Here is a 22,303-nt window from a genome sequence, read left to right as displayed (position 1 = left end):
AAAAAAAAAAAATTTTTAAAAAAAAAAAAAAAAAAAGAAGTAAAACTCCTCAGCTAGAGTAACACTGATACCAAAACCAGACAAGTATGTCACATAACAGGAAAAGTCCAGGTGCATTTTTTTCGTGACTACAAATGCAAAATTCCTAAATATAATATTCTAAATAGTAGGGTACTGGTGCAAGGATGGGTAAAATATTAGTAAAAAAACGTTACTCCACGACCAAGCTGAGTTTGTCCCAGGTATGCAAGTATTGTTTAATTTTAGAAAATCCATAAATGGGGGCACCTGGGTGGCTCAGTCAGTTAAGCATCTGCCTTCAGCTCAGGTAATGATCCCAGGGTCCTGGGATCAAGCCCCGCATCAGGCTCCCTGCTCAGCGGGGAGCTTGTTTCTTCCTCTCCCCTTACCCCCCCTCCCTCCCGCTCATGCTCTCTCTCTCAAATAAATAAATAAAAATCTTTTTAAAAAGTACATAAAGGGGCATCTGGGTGGCTTCACTGGCCTTCGTTCGGCTTGGGTCATGATCTCAGGGTCCTGGGATCGAGCCCCGCATCGGGCTCCCTGCTCAGCGGGGAGCCTGCTTCTCCCTCTCCCTCTGCCTGCAGTTCCCCCTGCTTGTGCTCTCTCAATCTCTCTCTCTCTGTGTCAAATAATAAATAAAATCTTTCAAAATAATAATAAATAAAAATGTTTTAAAATTTAGAAATCCATAAATGTAACACTGTGTTAGATTTCCCAGCAAGTGCAATAAAATGAAAAAAATAATAAATTAGAGGCATTAGGATTGCAAACAAGGAAGTTAAATTGTCATTATTTGTGAGTGATATAATCGTTTACAGAGAAAACACAAAAGATTCTGCAAATTATTAGAAATAGGAGACTTTAGTCAAGTATCCAGATTAATATACAAGAACTCCAAAAATATTATATAAAGACTACAGATTATAAATTTAAAACATATCATAAAGTTAAAACAACTAAAATTATACACATTTTTGGAAGATACATAGAGTTACAGTAAAACTACATAAACAGGAAGATAAAAGAATATGATGAACATGTGATTAAGGAAAATGATTATCTGGGTGGAAGAATGCAGGGAGAAGCGCTGAGGAGGAGAGACCATATGGTTGGATGAGGTGATGGCCAGGGATCAACCTTTGTTTTAGGTGATGGGTTTTCAAATTCTTTTCACATTATTGTTTTAAAGACTGCAATAACTAACCAAATAAATAAATAATAGTAGGCCACAAATGGACCAATGAGTGTGCCAGGAAGGATTATGTTACATAATTCTATACACCTAAATTTAAACACACACACACACACTCCTCAGAGATCAGCTGTCAGTTATTTAAGGAAGGACTGAAGGGACAGGTAAGTTATAACTTAGAATCATTAAGGAGCTGGGGCACCTGGGTGGCTCAGTTGGTTAAGCAACTGACTCTTGATTTTAGCTCAGGTCATGATCTCAGGGTCATAAGATGGAGCCCCGTGTTGGGTTCTGCACTCAGTGGGGAATTTGCTTCAGATTCTCTCTCTCCCTCTGCTCATCCCCCACCCCCTCACTCCTGCTCTCTCTCTCAAATAAAAAATAGGGGCGCCTGAGTGGCTTAGTCAATTAAGTGTCCGACTCTTGATTTGGGCTCAGGTCCTGAGCTTAAGCCCTACATCAGGCTCTGTGCTCAGCAAGGAGTCAGCTTGAGATTCCCTCTCTCCCTCTGCCCACCCCTCTAAAATAAACAAACAAATCTTTAAAAAATAAAATAGAAAGTAAATCTTAAAAAAAGAAAAGAATCAGTAAGGAGCTACCTGAGTTTAAGACAAGAAAGGAAGCAAAGCATTGATGAAATTAAAGTGGAGAAGGGATTGGTCATAAGATTTAATCAATAGTTTAGAGTGCTCTGAGGATCATTTATCATCAAAGCAGGAAGAAAAACAAAAACTTGTCTTACTGGGGCCCCTGGGTAGCTCAGTTGTTAAGTGTCTGCCTTTGGCTCAGGTCATGACCTCACGGTCCTGGGATAGCCTCACATCGGGCTCCCTGCTCATCAGGGAGCTTGCTTCTCCCTCTGCCTCTGCCGCCCCCCCTTCCCCCCGCTCATGTCATCTCCCTCTTTCTCTCAAATAAATAAATAAAATCTTTTAAAAAATTATTTATTTGGGGCACCTGGGTGGCTCAGTCATTGAGCATCTGCCTTTGGCTCGGGTCATGATCCCGGGGTCCTGCAATCGAAGCCTGCGTTGGGAGCCTGCTTCTCCCTCTCCCACTCCCCCTGCTTGTGTTCCCTCTCTAGCTGTCTCTCTCTCTCTCTGTCAAATAAATAAATGAGATCTTAAATAAATAAATAATTTATTTATTTCTTTGACAGAGAGAGAGAGCATGGTCCGGGGTGTGCCCCAATAAATAAAATCCTTTAAAAAAAAAATCTTACTTTTAATGAAGGGATCCTTCACATAGGCATATTCTGAAGTAAGGCACCATGCTGAAAACAAGAGGATCAGGTATAAAGAGAGAATAGATCTCAAAATCTTTACCACTCACCTATCTTTTCTCAGGAAGCTATTAGAGAATGTTGTCATCCAAAAGGATGGAGTAAACCAAGAAAAAGGAAAAGAAGGGACGTAAGAAACAGAGGAGCTAATGAAGAAGAGAAGAAAATTCCCTAGATGACAGTTCAAATCGGAGGACTGGCTGCTCCAGGTGGGATGCCTCTGTGAAAACAGTGGACAGATCACCTGTTGTATTTACCCACAGAAAAACAAAACTTGGTATGTGTGATTTATATGTACGTTTTGTTTATACATGTGTGTATATATGATTGTTTTATATATAAAAAACAGTAAAGGGGCACCTGGGTGGCTCAGTCATTAAGCGTCTGCCTTCAGCTCAGGTCATGATCCCAGCGTCCTGGGATCGAGCCCTGCATCAGGCTCCCTGCTCCACGGGAGGCCTGCCTTCTCCCTCTCCCACTCCCCCTGCTTGTGTTCCTGCTCTCGCTATCTCTCTGTCAAATAAATAAATAAAATCTTTAAAAAAATTAAACAAATTAAAAAAATAAAAATAAATAAAAAACAATAAAACAGTGTTATATAAAAATGCTTTTATATACATAAAAATCATTTTTATTATATATATGTTATATATATATATATATAGCTTTAATGCTTTTTAGTTATTTGACACCCAGTGGAAGTTCTGCTTGGTTTTCCCCCTAAAGGGTGGAAGAGGTCAAATGAAAAGGAAAAGGAAAGGATAACTGTTCTAAAGATAAATTTTGTCAACTCAGTGTTTATTGCTTATTTTCTGTTTCCACCAAGGTCCAGTTTAATTTTCAGGCAATATTTTTCAGAATAAGAACTCTAGACTGCAAAAACAAGCAAATAAAAAAAGATAACAGAGGAGCCCTTACTGACTGCTATCAAGCCCATCATTCAGGTCTTTGATGTTAATCCTCTGATGGACATGCACAAACCTGCAAGTGGCTTGAAGACGGCCAAGAAGGCCTGATTCACTTCCTCCTCAGCCCCAAGTTCTAGGGACAGGAAGAAGAAAGACCCCCATGGGGGGGTGGCAGGTGGAGAGCTTAGCACCCTCCACAACTCCAGTCCGGCTGCCCACCGTCACATTGTAAGGCAATGGCAGCAGGTACCTTTCCAGGCCCCAGAGACACATTTTTCTTTTTTACTGCAGCACTTTATTTCCTCACACAATGACACGTTGCTGGGGCCTAATGTTCTCACATGACAGTAGAAAACCAAAATTTGTTGTCATCTCTTAAAGAATTGAGAATTGTGTACAAAAACCTTACATAAATTAAAAGGATGAATAAATTTACAGTTGTAAATGCAAACCGTTTTCCAACTCAAGGCAATTAACAACCCACGGTGTTCTGGCAGGAAAACGTCAGGTAAAAAAGGAAAAGTGGGTCCTAAGGTTCGGACGTTCCCCACCCTGTTAGACCAGCAAGACAGAAATGACAACTCGTTCAGGACTCTTGCCAGCCTCTAGAGAAATCCTGGAATAGGCAGCTCTTAGACATTAATACCCTGCACAGATCAAGAACCTCATGGTCTTGCAGATTCTCCAATCAATGGATTTCTCTTCCATCAATGTGTCCAGAGACATATTTTTAAGAAGTTTTCTCAAAACTATCCTCCACAGGATGCTCATACTACACAAAAACTACACAGAATTGATATCTCCCTTTGCAGTAGGTGAAGAGACATCACTCTTGAAAAACCAGCCCAAGCTGGTGAGCAAATCAGGCACAGACTGAGATTCCTTAACGAGAGAACAGTACAGCAAGGTCCTCGTAGGGGTGCTTGTTTTCAGAGTGGCTACAATATCACACACGTGCGTGGGTAGCTTTGATTCAAATTCTGAATGTAAAAGAAAGGCTGAGAAATCCAGGAGCAAATATGGGAGTTTTTATTCCTTTCCTTTAAAATAAAAAGGTTTCTTATAGATACAAAAAAATCAAATTTCCCCTAAGATCCAGGGCTTAGCTGTCAATGACTTACTGGTTTTTAAAGGTATATATTGCCCAAATATGGCACCCTAAAACTTACCTTTGAAGCATGTAATATCTCATCTCCTTAATTTCCTCTGCAGAACCCTCCATATCAAGATGGCAAAGGAATGGAAGATTTTTTCTTCGGGTTTCAGCCTTGTAAACACAAGCTGCAGTCCGTCCTCCTGTTGCAGGTGCTTAAAACCCAAGAGGACAAGAGATACAGTGCCTTCTGCCTACTTCTTGGCCCTGCTTCAGTCAGACTGGAGTATTCCTGATGGACTCAAACTACAGCCTTTTTGTCTACTTTGTCCCCAATTTCCGTATTTCCCCACCTTTCCTCCTTTTTTAATTTTCTCCCTCAACTTGGTTCACACACAGAATTGATTTCCCAAGGGGACTAAAGGGAGAGGGGGAGGAATATAAAACCTTGTATAACTAGAAGATAGACCTTAGCTCTGCATTAGCCACAGCAAACATGTTTCAACAACGGTCACTTTCTTCTGACAGTCACCAGAGAAAAGCTCCACAGTCTCTCCTGGCTGCCAAGAGCACATGACAGGGAGGGCCCCAGGCAAAAAGACAACGTTTACAAGGACGACTAAGTCAAGAAAATAATGGGGTCATGAAATCCAGAGGGAGGACAGCACACAGTCTAAGTAGGTAATTTCTGAGATCCAATCAAAACAAATAATACGGATTATCAGCTTGCAAGAACGGGGAAAGCAGGTCGGGAGGTAAAGAAAGCAAGTAGAAAGGACAGGACATGCCACTACTAAGGAACTTTGAATAAAGTCGGAGCCACAATTCTAATTTTCAGGCCAAAGTAGTGATACATGCATGCAAAAACCTTTTTTAAAGTTACAAAATCTGAAATTTTCTTCATGCAAACTTGAGAGTAAGAATGGAGCTGGGACAAATGGGATATAGAGAAGATGTGGACAAAATCCTTGAAAAGAAAAGGGGCCCAGACAAATACTTTAACCCAGATTAAGTAGGATAGGGAAAAACTCTATCTAGAAAGGCTACTGGGACACGTATATTGGTATAAAAGCAAATCTGCCAGAGATAGATCCCTTAAATAAAATAAACAGTGGCTGAATGTTAAAGTCCTACTTTAGCTTCTAATAAAACTGTTGTTAATGATATTGCTCCCTTGTAATGGGAGAGACTCCAACAGCTAGAATCTACAGAATAACAACTTCCTATGATAAGCTCTCGGGAAGAATTTAATTCACCAGAATAATGTGGTAACCTGATTCATGCACCACAGAAAAATTCTTTCCCACCAAAATGCAGGATAGGAATAGTTAATCATCTGATGCCAACTATGCTAAGAACCTATTAATCTTCCAGAAAAACCCTCCAAAACAGAAGTATACAAATAACTTGGAGCAGAGATAGAAGATAAATGATCAAATAGAAAAGAGATGATTAAGGCAGACAAACCCTGATCCTTGGGACATTCGGATGACCCGACCTGAAAAGATTCAATCAGGCCACTCAACATGACCATCAGCCATAATCGAAAATGTACGTCCTGGGTTGTCTTCTGGTCTGCACCACTTCGCATCATTCCTTACACACTATGCCAAGGTCCGATAAAGTTAGTCAAGTTTACTTTTTTTTCCTTTGAAGAACCAAGCTGACGCAGAGGAGCCCTCCTATCTTTATGACTCTTCAGAATAATGTGTCTCAAAAAATAGAGCGCTGAGGTCTTTGTTCAGAACAATTACAGTGACCACAGATGTAGAAGCAGTTCGATTTTACACATCTAAGTGTCTCCAGATGTAGGTAGTTCCCAAGAGAATCATGCTCTACCTTTGTTATATAATAAGGTCAACATCCAAAAACCAAATAAAGCCCGGTGTGTAGAGTAAAGCAGGCTACTCTGCACTCGATTTTATCAGAAAAATATACTAAAAAGGTACACTGAATAATCGAGTTTGTGCTTCCTTTCACCAGAGGGATCTTTCTAAAACAACCAAACACTAACACAGCACACCCAGAGCCAAAAACAAAGCTTGAATTTCTCATCTTTTATGGATGCTGCTCACAATCCTCTGTAATATTAGAACACGAGAAATAAAAAAGCCATATTCATTCCTCCCAATTCAAAGCATCCCCATTTTCATCTACCATGAATAGAGAGTGTCCAAAGCAGACACATACCTGGCACAACATCCAACCAGAAGCCCACAGTGATCCCAGCATTGTAACATGCCAAGCACCGAGGATGACGTGGCGGTTTATCCAGCAGACAGTGATGCGTGAGCTGGCGTGATTGCAATGCAGTCTGAGTTATACTGCAGCACACACTGCGAGAGACTGTTTTACGCTGGGCTTTTCCAGGCAGAGAAACCTTGGATCAAGGATAGTCCTCTTTTGCAAATCAACTCACCCAATACAAAAGGGTTAGTTGTGGACTCTAAATTCTGTTCTTCTGATCTATATGCCCGTCCTTGCAGCAATGCCAGAGTGCCTTGAAAACTATGGCTTTACAGCAAGTTTTGAAATCAGGTAGTGTAAGTCCTCTAACTTTGCTTTCCTTTTTGAAAACTGTTTCGTCTATTCTAGGCCCTTTGGGCTCTCATGTAAATTTTACGATCAGCTTGTCAAACTCTAGAAAGGAAAAAAAAAAAAAGCCTGCTGGGATTTTGATACGGACTGTGAGTTTACAGATCAATTTAGGGAAAACTGCCATCTTGACAATACTGAGTTTCCCAATCCCTGAACATGGACTGTCTCTCCATTTATTTAGGTTTTTAGTTTCTCTCAGCAATGTTTTATAATTTTTAATACTCAATTCTTATACTTCTTTTGTTAAATATATTCCTAAGTATTTTCTTTTTGATGCCATTGTGAATGAAATTATTTTCATTTCGTTTTTTGCTTGTTTATTGCTAGCTAGTATATACAAATATAATTGATTTTTGTATATGGATCATATAGCCTGTGACCTTGCTAAACTCATTTTCAAATTTTGTAACAACTTTATTGAGATATAATTCACAGAGCATGTATTTCAGCCATTTAAAGTATATAATTCAATGGTTTTTAATATATTCACAATTATGAACCATCATCACAATTTTAGAACATTTTCATTACCCTAAAAAGAAACCTCATAGCCAGTAGCAGTCACTCCCTATTTCCCCCAACCCCTCCCTGTTCTAGGCTACGAGTAATCTACTTTCTGTCCGTATAGATTCTGGTTATTTCACATAAATAGAATCATATAATACATGGTCTTTAGTGACTGGCTTCTTTCACTTAGCATAATGCTTTCAGTGTTGTAGCAAGTATTCATACTTAATTTCTTTTTACGGACAATTTTCCATTGTATGGCTACACCATATTTTGTTTATCCATTCATCAGTTGATGGATATTGGATTTCTTCCACTTTGTGGCTATTATGAATAATGTTGCTGTGGATATTCAGGCACAAATCCTTATGTGGACATATGCTTTCATTTCTCATAGGTATGTAACTAAGAGTAGAATTGCAGGATCATATGGTAAATATCTAGCTAGTTTTATTAAGAAATTTCCAGGGGCACCTGGCTGGCTCAGTCAGCGGTAGAGCATGTGACTCTTGATCTCAGGATTGTAAATTCAAGCCCCATGCTGGGTGTAGAGATTATTAAAAAAAAAAAAAACTTAAAAAAACTTTTTTCCAAATAATTTTCCATAGCAGTTGTATCATTTTACGTTCCCACCAACTATGTACAGGTGATCCCATTTCTCCATATTCTTGCAAACATTTGGTGCCATCAACTAGTTTCTATTTTAGGAAACCTGATAGGTGTGTTTGTTTATCTCGTTTTAATTTGCACTTTCCTAATAGCTAACGATGTCAAACATCTTTTCATGTTCTTATTTGCTATCTGTATAACCTCTTTGATGACATTTGCCTCTTTGTAATTTCTCTTTCCTTATTGAGAATTTTATTTATTGATTCGCTGTTGTCATACTTTAAAAAAACTCTTTAAACATGTTTTCCTTTGGTTCTTTGAATGCATTTACGATAGCTGCTTTGAAGATTTTGTCTGCTAAATCCAGCATCTAGGGACACCTCTAGACAGTTTCTATTGACTTCTTTTCGTCCTAAATACGGGTCACATTTTCGTATTTCTTTTCATGTCTCACGATTTTGATGAAGACTCAACATATTAAATAATGTATTGTAACAAGCCTAGATTCTGCTTTCTTTTACCTATGAAGGTTGTTTTGTTACTATTATCTCCTCTCTACATCCCTTCCTTCCTTGGCTTAATAACTTGCCTGGGCTAAATCTATCTGTCTACCCCTAAGTGTGCCATCACGGATGTCTCAGCTTATTTACTTTATATTGCTTGTTTTTACGCTGAAACCTGCCTTCTAAGGTTTAGCTTAGCTGTCTCCCAGTGATTAGGCAGGGGTTATGTTTAAACACCTGAAGCCATTAAGGCTTCTGTACTCTGTTCATGTATCTGTGTGTGGGGCAGGGTAGCACATTCAAAGTCCAGGACATTTTCAAGTCTGCTCTGGCTTTTACTTCCTACTGGGCCTTATTATGTCTACTCTGTGCATGCACACAACCTCAGCCAGCAATATGCTTGCTCCAACACACCTCAGTCTAGTAGAGCCACTGGCCCACTGGACACAGCCAATGCCAAGACAATCATTTCCACTGACAACAGCAGTGGTCATGGGCATCATCCACCACCCGAAGTGAGTAAGCTCCCCTCAACCTCAGCATCAAAACTGGCAGTCCCCCACTGGCAAAATCTCTACACCAACCAGCCAGAGGGAAGGGGATAGGAATAGGCCTAGGCCACCTCCTGCTCTTACTGAATTTCAGCAGTGTTTCAAACCACCTTTTCTCAGATTGTTGTATGTCTTTTGGTTGATCTCAAGGGTGCTGAAGTGGTTTTGTCAAGCCTTATAGTTGCTTTTTGGGTTAAGGATTTATTGATCCTTACTCAGCTATAACTGGAAGTCCTGCCTATTTTCTTTACTTTTTGAGATATAACTTCATACAGTAAAGAGCAAAAATCTTAAGTATACACTCAATTAATTTTACATATATATACCTACATAACCAACCACTCCATTAAGATACAGAATATTTCCAGAGTCTCAGAGGGCTCCCTTGCACTCCTTTCCAGTCAACATCCTCCCCAGTGTAAACACTATTCTGAACTCATCACTACAAATCAGTTTTGCCTGTTCTTGAACTTCATATATATAGTGTCAGTCTGAATGTACTTCATCAATACATTGTCTATAAAATTCATCCTTGTGACATAGCAGTAGCTTGTTCATTTTCATTGCTGTGTAGTATTCCATTGTGTGACTAACCCATAATTTATCTATTCTACTATTGATGGACATTTGAGTTGTTTATGAATCTTGACCATATTCATCCTTGTACTTGGTTTTTGGGGGACAAATGCATTCATTTCTTTTGGGTGAATACCTAGGAGTGGACTTGCTTGTTGATAGAATATGTGTATGTTTAACTTTAAAAGATACTACCAAATATTTTTCTATTTTTTTAAAAGATTTTATTTATTTATTTATTTGAGAGTGAGAGAGAGAGCACGAGGGCAGGGTGGGGGGCAGAGGGAGAAACAGACTCCCCTGCTGAGCATGGAGGCCCGATGTGGGACTCGATCCCAGGACTCCAGGATCATTACCCAAGCCGAAGGCAGACGCTTAACCCAGGAACCCCCAAAAAGTTTTCTAAAGTGGTTGTGCCAAGTTACATTCCCACCAGCAATGTAGGCCCACATCCTTGCTAACACTTAATACTGTCAGTCTTTTAATATTAACCTTTTTGATTGGGGTGGTACTTAATTCATTGGAATTTTAATTCACAAATCCCTGATGACCAATGATACTGAACACCGTTAATAAACTTACTTGCCATTTGGATATCTTTTGTAAAGTTCAAGTCTTTTCCCCATATTTCTATTGGGTTGAAATGTCTTTATAAAACACTGAAATATCAAGGAAACCATCAACAAGATGAAAAGGCAACCTACTGAATGGAAGAAGATATTTGCAAATGATATATCTGACAAGGGGTTATAGCCAAAATATATAAAGAACTCATACAACTCAACACCAAAAAACCCCAAACGAGCCAATTAAAAAATGGAAAGAGGATGTGAGTAGACATTTTTCCAAAGAAGACATCCAGATGCCCAACAGACACATGAAAAGAAGCTCAACATCACTAATCATCAGGGAAATGCAAATCTCAAAACAATGAGATTATCACCTCACACCTGTTAGAATGGCTTTTTTTTTAAAGATTTTATTTATTTATTTAACAGAAAGAGAGAGAGAGCACAAGCAGAGGGAGCTGCAGGCAAAGGGAGAAGCAGGCTCTCCACTGAGCAGAAAGCCTGATGCAGGACTGGATCCCAGGACCCTGGGATCATGACCTGAGCTGAAGGCAGACTCTTAACTGACTGAGCCACCCAGGCACGCCTAGAATGGTTTTTATTAAAAAACAAAAAATACCAAGCATTGAGAAGGATACAGAGAAAAGGGAGCCCTTGTGCACTGTTGGGAGGAATGGGAAATGGAAAACAGTATGAAGGTTCCTCAAAAAATAAAAATAGATTTAAAAAATTTTTTAAAAATTAAAAATAGAACTACCATACCACCCAGCAATTCCACCTCTGGGTATTTCCCCAAAGAAAACAAAAACACAATTTGAAAAGATATATGTACTCTTATGTTCACTGCAGGGTTATTTACAATAAGATAAGGAAACAACTAAGTATCCATCGACAGATGAATGGATAAAGAATATGTGGTATACATAGACAATAGAATATTACTCAGCCATAAAAAAGAATGACATCTTGCCAATTGCAATGACATGGATGGACCTAGAAGGTATTATGGTAAGTGAAATAAGTCAAAAAGAGAGAGAAAGACAAATACCTATGATTTCACTTATATGTGGAATCTGAGAAACAAAACAAACAAAACAGAAACAAACTCATAAATGCAGAAAACAAACTGGTGGTGGCCAAGGAGGAGGAGAAAGGGGGGAAGGGCAAAATAAGTGCAAGGAGATTAAGAGGTACAAAATTACAGTTACAAATAAATAAATCACAGGGATGCATAGGGTATATAGTCAATAATCTGTAATTACTTTGTATGATGATAGATGGTAACTAGACTTATTCATTTCATAATGTATATAAACACTGAATCACGATGTTGCACATCTGAAACTAATGTAATATTGTATATCAACTACAGTTCCATTAAAAAGAAGACATTAAAATATCTTTTTCTTAATGATTTACAAGATTCTAGAAACAAGATATTTTATTCTGGTTTTACCAACCGACAAAACAAGTAGGGGGGAAAAATGTCAGAGATACTGAGGAACAACAATTGAAAAACTCAACTGACATATATAGAACTCTATAACCAAAAACTGCAAAATGCACATCCTTTACAAGTGCTATAAAGCTTTATCAAAACTGACCATATTCTAGGGGCACCTGGCTGGCTCAGTTGGTAGAGCATGTGACTCTTGATCTCAGGGTCGTGAATTCAAGCCCCATGTTGGACATTGAGCTTACTTAAAAATAAATATAAATAAATACAACAGAAACTGATTAAGAAAAAATATGACTATATGCTAGTCCATAAAGTATCAACAAACTTCAAAGATTTGAAATCAGAGTATATCCTCTGAATACAATGGATTAAACTAAAAAATCAATGACAAAGATATTAAAATATGTCCAAGTGATCTTAATATATATCCAAGTGTCTTGAAATTAATGACTCCATTTCTAAATAATTTATGGGTCAAAAAAAATCACACTGAATGTGAGCGAAATGGGTGGAGGTGGTCAAAAGGTACAAACTTCCAGTTATAAGATAAATAAGTCCTAGGGATGTGATGTACAGAATGGTGACCATGGTTAACAAATAGTGTATTATTGTATATTTGAAAGTTGCTAAGAAAGTAGATGTTAAGTTTTCATCACAAGAAGAAAGAAAAAAATTGTAACTGTGTGTGGTGATGGATGTTAACTAAACTTATTTTGGTAATTATTTCATTATATAAGTATGTACATTTTATATATATATATAAATATAAAATTATTATGCTGTACACCTAAAATTAATATACTGTTATGTCAATTATATCTCAAAAAATTAAAAAATAAGTCACAATGAAAATAAGAAAATATCTCAAACTGAATGATAATAAAGATTTATCACATCAAAAGTTGAGGGGATATAATAAGATGACCTGATGGATAAAGAGATACAGAAATGGATAAATGATAAAGCAAGTATAGAAAAATGTTAATGGTAGAATCTAGGTGATGAGTAAAATCTAGGCGTTCTCTATAAAATGCTCTCAACTGTGCTGCATGCTTAAAGTTGTTCATAATAAAATGTTGAAAAAAGACATGAGATACAACTAAAGATGGGCTTGGGGGAAATTTGTAGTCATTAGTACACAGCTTAGAAAAGAAGGGCTGATAATCATCTATCTCAAAAGGCTAGAAAAAAACAAATTAAACCTAAAGAAAGTATAAAGAAGAGAATGAAGAGGATAGCAGATATCTGTGAAAGAGAAAACAAATGTATAATAAAAAAAAATCAACAAAGACAGAAAGTTGGTTCTTTGAAAAGGCCAATTAAATTAATAAACTTCTAGGGGCACCTGGGTGGCTCAGTCGCTGAAGCGTCTGCCTTCAGCTCAGGTCGTGATCTCAGGGTCCTAGGATCGAGCCCCATGTCAGGCTCTCTGCTCAGCAGAGAGTCTGCTTCTCCCTCTCCTCCTGCCCACCCCCCCTCATGCTTTCTCATGCTCTCTCTCAAATAAATAAAATCTTAAAAAAAAATTAATAAACTTCTATTAAGACTGATCAAGAATAAGAGAAAATGCAGGGCGCCTGGGTGGCTCAGTCAGTTAAGAGCCTGCCTTCAGCTCAAGTCAAGATCCCAGGGTACTGGGATGGAGCCCCACATCAGGCTCCCTGCTCAGCAGGGAGACTGCTTCTCCCTCTCCCTCTGCCGGCCCTCCCCTCCCCCGTCCCGTTTGTGCTCTCTCACTCTCAAATAAATAAAATCTTTAAAAAAAAAAGAAAAAGAATAAGAGAAAATGCTAGCTCAATATCAGGAATGATGAAGAGGGAACTCACTACAAATCCTAAAACATGAAAAAGAAATGAGTATGTTATTATGAAGTTTATGCCAATAAATTTGAAAATTTAGATTCAATTGGTAAATCCTTAGAAAAATAATTTTCTATTCCACCCAGGAAGAAACAGAAAACTCGAATAATCCTAAATCTACTAAAAAGATGGCATATATATGCATAATTTAAAATACTATTACATTTTGTGACTGCCCCTGGCCAATCTTGTTATCTCTCCCATGTATTCAACAAATATCTATTTATATGCTATAGAAAGTGCTGGGTAGGGGCGCCTGGGTGGCTCAGATTAAGTGTCTGCCTTCAGCTGAGGTCATGATCCCAGGGTCCTGGGATCGAGCCCCACATCAGGCTCCCCACTCGGCGGGAAGCCTGCTTTTCCCTCTCCCACTCCTCCTGCTTGTGATCCCTCTCTCGCTATGTCTCTCTCTGTCAAATAAATAAAATCTTTTTAAAAAAAAAAAGTGCTGGGTATACAATTGCAAACAAAACGTATATGATCTCTGCCCCTCATATTAGTTACAGTGTAATAGAAACAAGCAATCAAATAAATATGCTAATGAAAATATTACAAATTGTGATAAGTCCTTTGAAAGAAGAACAAAAAGATTATGAATTATAAAAGCAGGGCTGGGCGCCTGGGTGGCTCAGTCCTTAAGCGTCTGCCTTCGGCTTGGGTCATGATCCCAGGGTCCTGGGATCGAGTCCTGCATCAGGCTCCTTGCTCAGCGGGGAGCCTGCTTCTCCCTCTCCCTCTGCCTGTCTGCCGCTCCCCCTGCTTGTGCTCTCTCTCACTCTCTCTCTCTCTCTCTCTGTGTCAAATAAATAAATAAAATCTCTTAAAAAAAAGGGGGGGGCCTCAAGTAATAACTGAGAGAGTAAAAGTGAATCCAGGTGGAAGGACAAGCATGTGTGGCCCCCAGATAGGAAAGACTGGCACACCAGAAGAACTGAAAACCCAGTATGGGTGAAGCACTGTCAACACACTGAAGCTGACAAGTCAGATCATTCAGGGGCCCAGGAGCCAAGCTGCGAATTTATTTAGTATCTCATGCTAAGTGCCAACAACGGGAAATCAGGAGGCAGAGCATCCAGTTAAGCGACCATTCTAGTAGTCCAAACAAAGTTGAGGGGCTAAGGCTTAAACTAAGGTAATGGCAAGTGAATGTACTGAAGTAAACACTGGGGACAGAATCAACAGAACTGAAGTACGATTCCCCAGGTTTCTGACTTAAGTCAAGTGACCAGAGGCAATATTTATCAGTAAGATGTGGAAGATTATACAAGGATCAAATTTATTGAGGATGGGGGAAATCAAGAGCTCAGGTCTAGGGGTGCCTGGCTGGCTCAGTCAGTAGAGCATATCACTCTTGATCTCGGGGTCGTGAGTTCAAGCCCCACATTACACATAGAGCTTACTTTAAAAAAAAAAAACAGAACAGTTCATGTCTATTCACATTCAAGTGAAGACACTACATATATAGTTGAACGTAACAAATCAGCTCAGAAGATAGGTATGAGATGGATATCATAAATAATGGGAGTCACTGGCATATACACAGTAGCAAAGCGATGAGATTATACAGGAAGAAAATGTATACCAAGTAAAAGAAAAAGAAGGTCCAGGACCAAGCAGGACTAATTGTTGGAAGTAACATCAAAAAGGAAGAGCTTGCAAAGCAGATTAGACAGAGTACCAGGGACATAGGAGGAAAGATAAAAAAGCATGGTTTTCAGCAGAAAAGAGAAGGGTGTGTTTCAAAGAAAAAGTAGTCATCTATTGAGAGACCTGAAAAGATGAGAACTGAGAAGCACCCACTGAATTTAGCAATACAATAGTCACTGGTGATTTTTAACATGAGCAGTTTCAGGAGCAGAGTATACACTAGTGCAGCTTGAAGAAGGAATGGGAGACAAGGAAGTAGGAGTTCTTCTGAAAATCTTGGCCATGACATGGGGCAGATAATCAGGGCAGTGGTCCAAACGGAACGTGGCTATTAAAGAAGGATTTTATAAAGATGGGAGTCATCAGAGCATGCCTGAATGCCAACAGGAATGATTTAGTAGAAAATGGGATATTTAAAATGTAAAGAAGGTGGGGCACCTGGGTGGCTCAGTCCTTAAGCGCCTGCCTTCGGCTCAGGTCATGATCCCAGGGTCCTGGGATCGAGCCCTACGTCGGGCTCCCTGCTCCGCGGGAAGCCTGCTTCTCCCTCCCCCACTCCCCCTGCTTGTGCTCCTGCTCTTGCTATTTTTCTCTCTGTCAAATAAATAAATGAAATATTTTATTTATTTATTTTTTAAAGATTTTATTTATTTGACAGAGAGCAGGGAGCCCGACATGGAAAAACTAAATGCATAATTTTTTAAAGCTCCACAGATGACTCTGTTGCACAGCCAAATCTAAATACTGTTTTCCATTTTATATATGTCTTTAGTGTGACAGGCAAGATGCTTAATGATCTCACCTCTTTCTTACCCACCCCTTCTTCCACGACACTCAACACCCTGTCTCCCTTACATTACGGTAATACTCAATGATTTATAACCGCCTGAACATGCTAGATGTCTCCGTCTGGTACTTCGCACATGTTGTCAACCCTATCATTGCTAATGTTCCTGCTATATATATACTTATCTCTGTTGCTTGCCCGTTTTCTGTTCATTCTTTCAAAACCCAGTTCAAACAAATCTGAGACATTATTAACCCTTACAGATCTCAACAAGCCCACCATAACAATGATGAAAACTCTCGTATTGGAAATATTGTTAAGAACCTGGCACAATGGGGGCGCCTGGGTGGCTCAGTCATTAAGTGTCTGCTTTTGGCTCGGGTCATGATCCCAGGGTCCTGGGATCGAGCCCCACATTGGGCTCCCTGCTCAGCGGGAAGCCTGCTTCTCCCTCTCCCTCCGCCCCTACCCCTGCTCATGCTCTCTCTCTCTCTCTCAAATAAATAAAATCTTAAAAAAAAAAAAGAAGAACCTGGCACAGTGTTTGGTTAGACACTAATATATCCTATTGGTAAAAGGGACCCACTGAAGTAATGCCATGAGATGATCAGTTTACCTTTTAGAAAGATTCCAATGACCACGCGGAGCTTATTATACTGACAGGTGAAAGAGATTGGAGAAGAGCTAAAATACTATTGCCATAATCCAAACAAGTAATAAAAGCAAATACAATGGCAGTAGCAATGGAAAGAAGGGAATGGATTCAAGAATTATTGGGGTGGGGCACCTGGGTGGCTCAGTTGGTTAAGCATCTACCTTCAGTTCAGGTCATGAACCCAGGGTCCTGGGATCGAGCCCCACAATGAGCTCCCTGCTCAGCGGGGAGTCTGCTTCTCCCTCTCCCTCTGCCCCTCCACCCCACTTGTTCTTTTTCTCTCTCTAATAAATAAAATCTTAAAAAAATTATTGGGGTATAGCATCAATAAGCATACCTAATTAGGTATGAGGGGTGGAGGAGAGAGGAATCTTGCATAACACCCATATTTCTGGCTCAGGAGACCAGAGAAATGGCAGTGCTGTTAATTAAGGTAGATCAAAAGAGAGGATGTAGCCTAACAGAAGAGGGCTACAGCCAGGAAGTTTTGCAGAAAATCAACAATTAAGTGTCATGGGAAAAAAGCCAAGTCTATTCAAGAACCTGAGAGGGAAGGGTCAGAAAGGTGAATTGGGAGAGAATGTTAATAAAACATAAGGAGTAGTTTCAAGAATGAGTGAAAAGTCAACACTGTCAAATTCTGCCCACGAGGAGGTCACCGGTGAGTTTTCTAAGTGTAGTTTCAGAGAAGTGGTAGAAGCAGAAGCCGACAGCAATAGAGTAAGAAGCTGATGGAACTACCAGGTGACAGTAACAGACTGTCAGAGCACTGGTGTATTACTGTTCTCTGCCAAAAATCACACAAAAATGACAATAATAAAAGAGGCATAAAGACATAAGAACAAAGAAAATTAAAGAGGAGTCCCTAACAAATACAGACGTCAAAAAATTGCAGAAAACAGAAAGTGGATGGTCAAGAAGTAACCGCCTCGAAACCAAAGAGCCTACAGTAGGGAAAGCCACTTAGAAACAAGCATGATTCCAGGTTAGCACTCTGGAAAAACTCAGGAATTAGAATTGTCCAGTAGATCTCTCTTAGTGAGGGTGGAGACAGAGCTGAAAACCAAACAAAGTCTGTAGTTTGCTTTAAAGTATTGCACCAATGTTAACTACTTAATTTTAATAAATACAGGGTTGCTAGATAAAATACGGAATGCCCATTTAAATTTTGCATTTCAGGCAAACACAAATAATTTTTTACAAAAGTATGTCTAATGCAGTATTTGTAGTATTTAATATTTTTATACAATTATTCATTGTTTATCTGAAATTCAAAATTAACTAAGCATCGTATATTTTTACTTGCTACATCTGACAACTCTAGATAAATGTACTATGATTATGGAAAATATTAATAGTAGCAGAAGGTGAGTGAAGGATACACAGGAACTCTGTTGTCTTTGTAACTCTTTTGTAAATCTAAAATTATTTCAAAATGAAAAGCTAAAACAAATGAAGCTTACAAAAGACTTTTAATGACATGAGAAAATGCTGTTTTATGAAAAAAAGCAAGTAACAGAGCTGTGTATTCATTATGATATCATCCATGTATGTGGTTTTGGGTTTTTTTTTAAGATTTTATTTATTTATTTGACAGAGAGAGACACAGCAAGAGAGGGAACACAAGCAGGGGGAGTGGGAGAGGGAGAAGCAGGCTTCCCGCGGAGCAAGGAGCCCGACACAGGGCTTGATCCCAGGACGCTGGGATCATGACCTGAGCCGAAGGCAGACGCTTAACTGACTGAGCCAACCAGGCGCCCCATGTATGTGTTTTTTAATGAAATTTATCTTTATGGGGTAAAAATTACCAAAAAGAAACATTAAATATTAATAGCAATTATCACCGGACAATCATATTCTGGATTGTTTCTATTCCTTCATGCTTTTTGCATTTCTAACTTTTCTATAATAAGTATATACCTCATAATTTTAAAGTTTTAAGTAGTAAATGCAAACTTCACTCACATGTATGCATTATACTAGAAGAATAAAAATAGGGGCACCTGGGTGGCTCAGTCATTAAGTGTCTGCCTTCAGCTCAGGTCATGATCCCAGCGTCCTGGGATCAAGCCCTGCGTCGGGCTCCCTGCTCCGCGGGAAGCCTGCTTCTCCCTCTCCTAAGCCTGCTTCTCCCTCTCCTACTCCCCCTGCTCGTGTTCCTGCTCTCGCTCTCTCTGTCATATAAATTAAAAAAATAATAGAAGAATAAAAATAATAAACATCGTCAAGTGGCCGTCCTGAGCCCTACTTACCATATTCATAATTTCATTTCTACAATTAGCTAAGTTTATAGAACAAACTCTGGAGATTATAATACATACACAGACAGCTCCTGTTTTCTGAATGGAAAGAGTGGGTGGGAAACAGAGCAAACTATTGCCTTCAGAAAAAGAGTACCAAGTTGCTGATCTCATAATGACCTTCTCTGTCTACTCACTTCTGAGGCACCATGGCAACTGGGAACCTCAGAATATCAAGGAAGGAGCATTGAGAGTAAAGGGTTTGGAAAGCTGCTGGGGGAAGGGAGAAAGCTCAGGGAAGCTGAATGAGAAATGTGAAGAAAGCCAAAACATAAAAACACTCTCACAGGCCCATCTACAAGCAAAACCATATATAAACTCAACTAGAGCCAGTTTTTCCTTATTTCACATGTTAAAGCTTGGAGACAGATGAGCCACAGATAGGAAGGAAAAATGAAATTTCTTGCCCTCTCAATAATGGTTATTCTCAACATCTCAATTATAACATTGAGAGTATATGTGTCCTGTCATTAAAGCCTTTCAGATCTAAATTTCCAAGTTTTAAGCTAATATGCAAAAGACTTAAAAAGGTTTATCCAGTCAAAAAATTTTACCTCACAAGAGCACTCCTTCATAATAAATAATATCATATTACATAGTACGGCACATTTTACTTTCCCAAAAGCTTTGCAGATATTATTTAACTTCACCTCCATTATTAGATTTAAACAAAATCACTTCAAACTCATGAGTTTAAAGTGAGAGACTAAAAAGGAAAGAGAATTTCTTTCCAGGTCAAATAAAAACAAACACAGCTGAAACTAAAAAGCTCTGTCCTTCATAGCTTTTGATCAAATCACACTATTTTATAATGTCCACTTTCATTTTGATTATAAAATTCATTAAAATATCATTAGTGCAACACTAAATTGTTTTGCTACAAGTGCTATAACTGTAAAAAATGTAGAATGGTAAATTATCCTTTTATTTTTTTTAAAGATTTTATTTATTTATTTGAGAGAGAGAATGAGATAGAGAGAACATGAGCGGGGGAGGGTCAGAGGGAGAAGCAGACTCCCTGCTGAGCAGGGAGCCCGATGCGGGACTCGATCCCGGGACTCCAGGATCATGACCTGAGCCGAAGGCAGTCGCCCAACCAACTGAGCCACCCAGGCACCCGGTAAATTATCCTTTATTTTTCCATCCATTTCTCTCTATACCACCAAACTTACCAGTAGCCATATACTTTCATGATTTGCTAAATTCCTTTTAAACAAATGGCTAGGCACTGTCACCAAAAAAGGAGGGGGGTGGTAATACAATATTGGGAAATTTAAGAGACAGAATACACAATGTGTGGTCTTAGATTGGACATGAGTTTGGATGAACCAGCATTTTGGAGTCAATTGCAGAAACTGGAATACGGTGGGTATAGCAAATGAGACGAAAATTTACTGAAACAAAAAATTGGGAATTCTTGACAACAACAACAAAAAAGCACAGATTATAAAACAATGTATACAGGATGATCTCATTCCAGTAGAAAGAAATGCATACATATATATGCATAGAAAAGGATTCAGATGGGGCACCTGGGTGGCTCAGTCGTTAAGCATCTGCCTCCGGCTCAGGTCATGATCCCAGAGTCCTGAGATTGAGCCCCGCATCGGGCTCCCTGCTGGGCAGGAAGCCTGCTTCTCCCTCTCCCATTCCCCCTGCTTGTGTTCCTGCTCTCGCTGTCTCTGTCTCTGTCAAATAAATAAAATCTTTTTTTTTTTTAAAGATTTTTATTTATTTATTTGAGAGAGAGAATGAGAGAGAGCAAGTACATGAGAGGGGGGAGGGTCAGAGGGAGAAGGAGACTCCCTGCCGAGCAGGGAGCCCGATGCGGAACTCGATCCCGGGACTCCAGGATCATGACCTGAGCCGAAGACAGTCGCCCAACCAACTGAGCCACCCAGGCACCCAAATAAAGAAAATCTTAAAAAAAAAAAAAAAAAAAAAGAACTGAACACAGCGCTCTATCTCACAACCCTGATATAATGACCTCAACTGAAACCAGGAGTCAGAGGCTTAACTGCCTGAGCCACCCATGCGCCCCTGACTTCTCTATCTTTTTTTTTTTTTTTAAAGATTTTATTTATTTATTTGAGAGACAGAGAATGAGAGAGAACAAGCACATGAGAGGGGGGAGGGTCAGAGGGAGAAGCAGACTCCCCGCCGAGCAGGGAGCCCGATGCGGGACTCGATCCAGGGACTCCAGGATCATGACCTGAGCCGAAGGCAGTCGCTTAACCAACTGAGCCACCCAGGCGCCCCTCTATCTTTTTAATAAGGTTAACATTTAATCAGAGGAATACTGCTCAAAGAGAACATAAGCATACCTATTACACCCAGGGTTCGTTTAGCATTGTGGCTGACAGTATGGGCTCTGACTGGATCCAACAGACAGTTAGCTGTGTGACCCTGGGCACATTATTTAATCTGTGTTTCAGTTCCCCATCCATAAATTGTGGGCAATGACAGTACATTACTTACCTCATGAGGTTGTTGTAAAAATTAAGTATGGAATTCCACATAAAGCACAGCAGACTGTCTAGCATATAGTAAAGCACTTGATGAACTTACCTATTATTACTATTATTGTAATTAGTCACTGAGAAAACAAGATTGCTAATTCTCACAGATAACATGAAAAGTAAGATAGGATGTAACAGCAATAGATCAGCTTTATCTCTCACTATCCTTGTCCCCTAAATTTCTAAATTTCCTTCTTGACCCAATGGGAGCAAAAGCTGAAAGCCACTCACAGATCCTCTCAGAATCTCACCTCGTTGCTATTTCCTCTGGATGAAGGTCCATACAGCTCTATATGTCTTTAAATGCCAGTATAATTAAATGTATAGTATTCTATTAGTTTCAAGTGTACAATATAGTGACTCAATAACTCTATTCATTATTCAGTGCTCATCACAGTAAGTGTACTCTTAATTCCCTTCAGCTATTTCACCCATCCCCCACCTACCTCCCTCTTTGTGTTTTTTAAAAGTCTATGACCAGGGGGTGCCTGGGTGGCTCAGACAGTTAAGCATCCAACTCTTGATCTCAGCTCAGGTCTTGATCTCAGGGTCATGAGTTCAAGCCCTGCAATGGGCTCCACGCTAGGCATGAAGACTACTTTAAAAAAAAGAAAAAAGGAGGGCGCCTGGGTGGCTCAGTTGGTTAAGCGACTGCCTTCGGCTCA

The 22,303-nt window shown here is 39.4% G+C and overlaps 1 protein-coding gene across 2 annotated transcripts in view; it reads right to left on the bottom strand.

The window, feature by feature from the left end:
• ACACA (acetyl-CoA carboxylase alpha) overlaps positions 1-22,303 on the bottom strand; it is a 239,733-nt gene that overhangs the window by 193,985 nt on the left and 23,445 nt on the right. The window contains exon 1 of one of the 2 annotated variants that reach the window (XM_044921885.1): positions 4,576-4,628. The exons of the other annotated variant lie outside the window; for it this stretch is intronic. Coding sequence (XP_044777820.1) covers positions 4,576-4,628 — 53 coding nt within the window. Of the gene's footprint in view, positions 1-4,575; positions 4,629-22,303 lie in introns of those variants that run through there. 2 annotated transcript variants of the gene reach the window in all.

The sequence above is a fragment of the Neomonachus schauinslandi genome, chromosome 15, assembly GCF_002201575.2.
Source record: "Neomonachus schauinslandi chromosome 15, ASM220157v2, whole genome shotgun sequence".
Lineage (NCBI taxonomy): Eukaryota > Metazoa > Chordata > Mammalia > Carnivora > Phocidae > Neomonachus > Neomonachus schauinslandi.
Note: the sequence above shows the minus strand (reverse complement) of the source record. Positions and strands in the feature narration are given on the sequence as shown.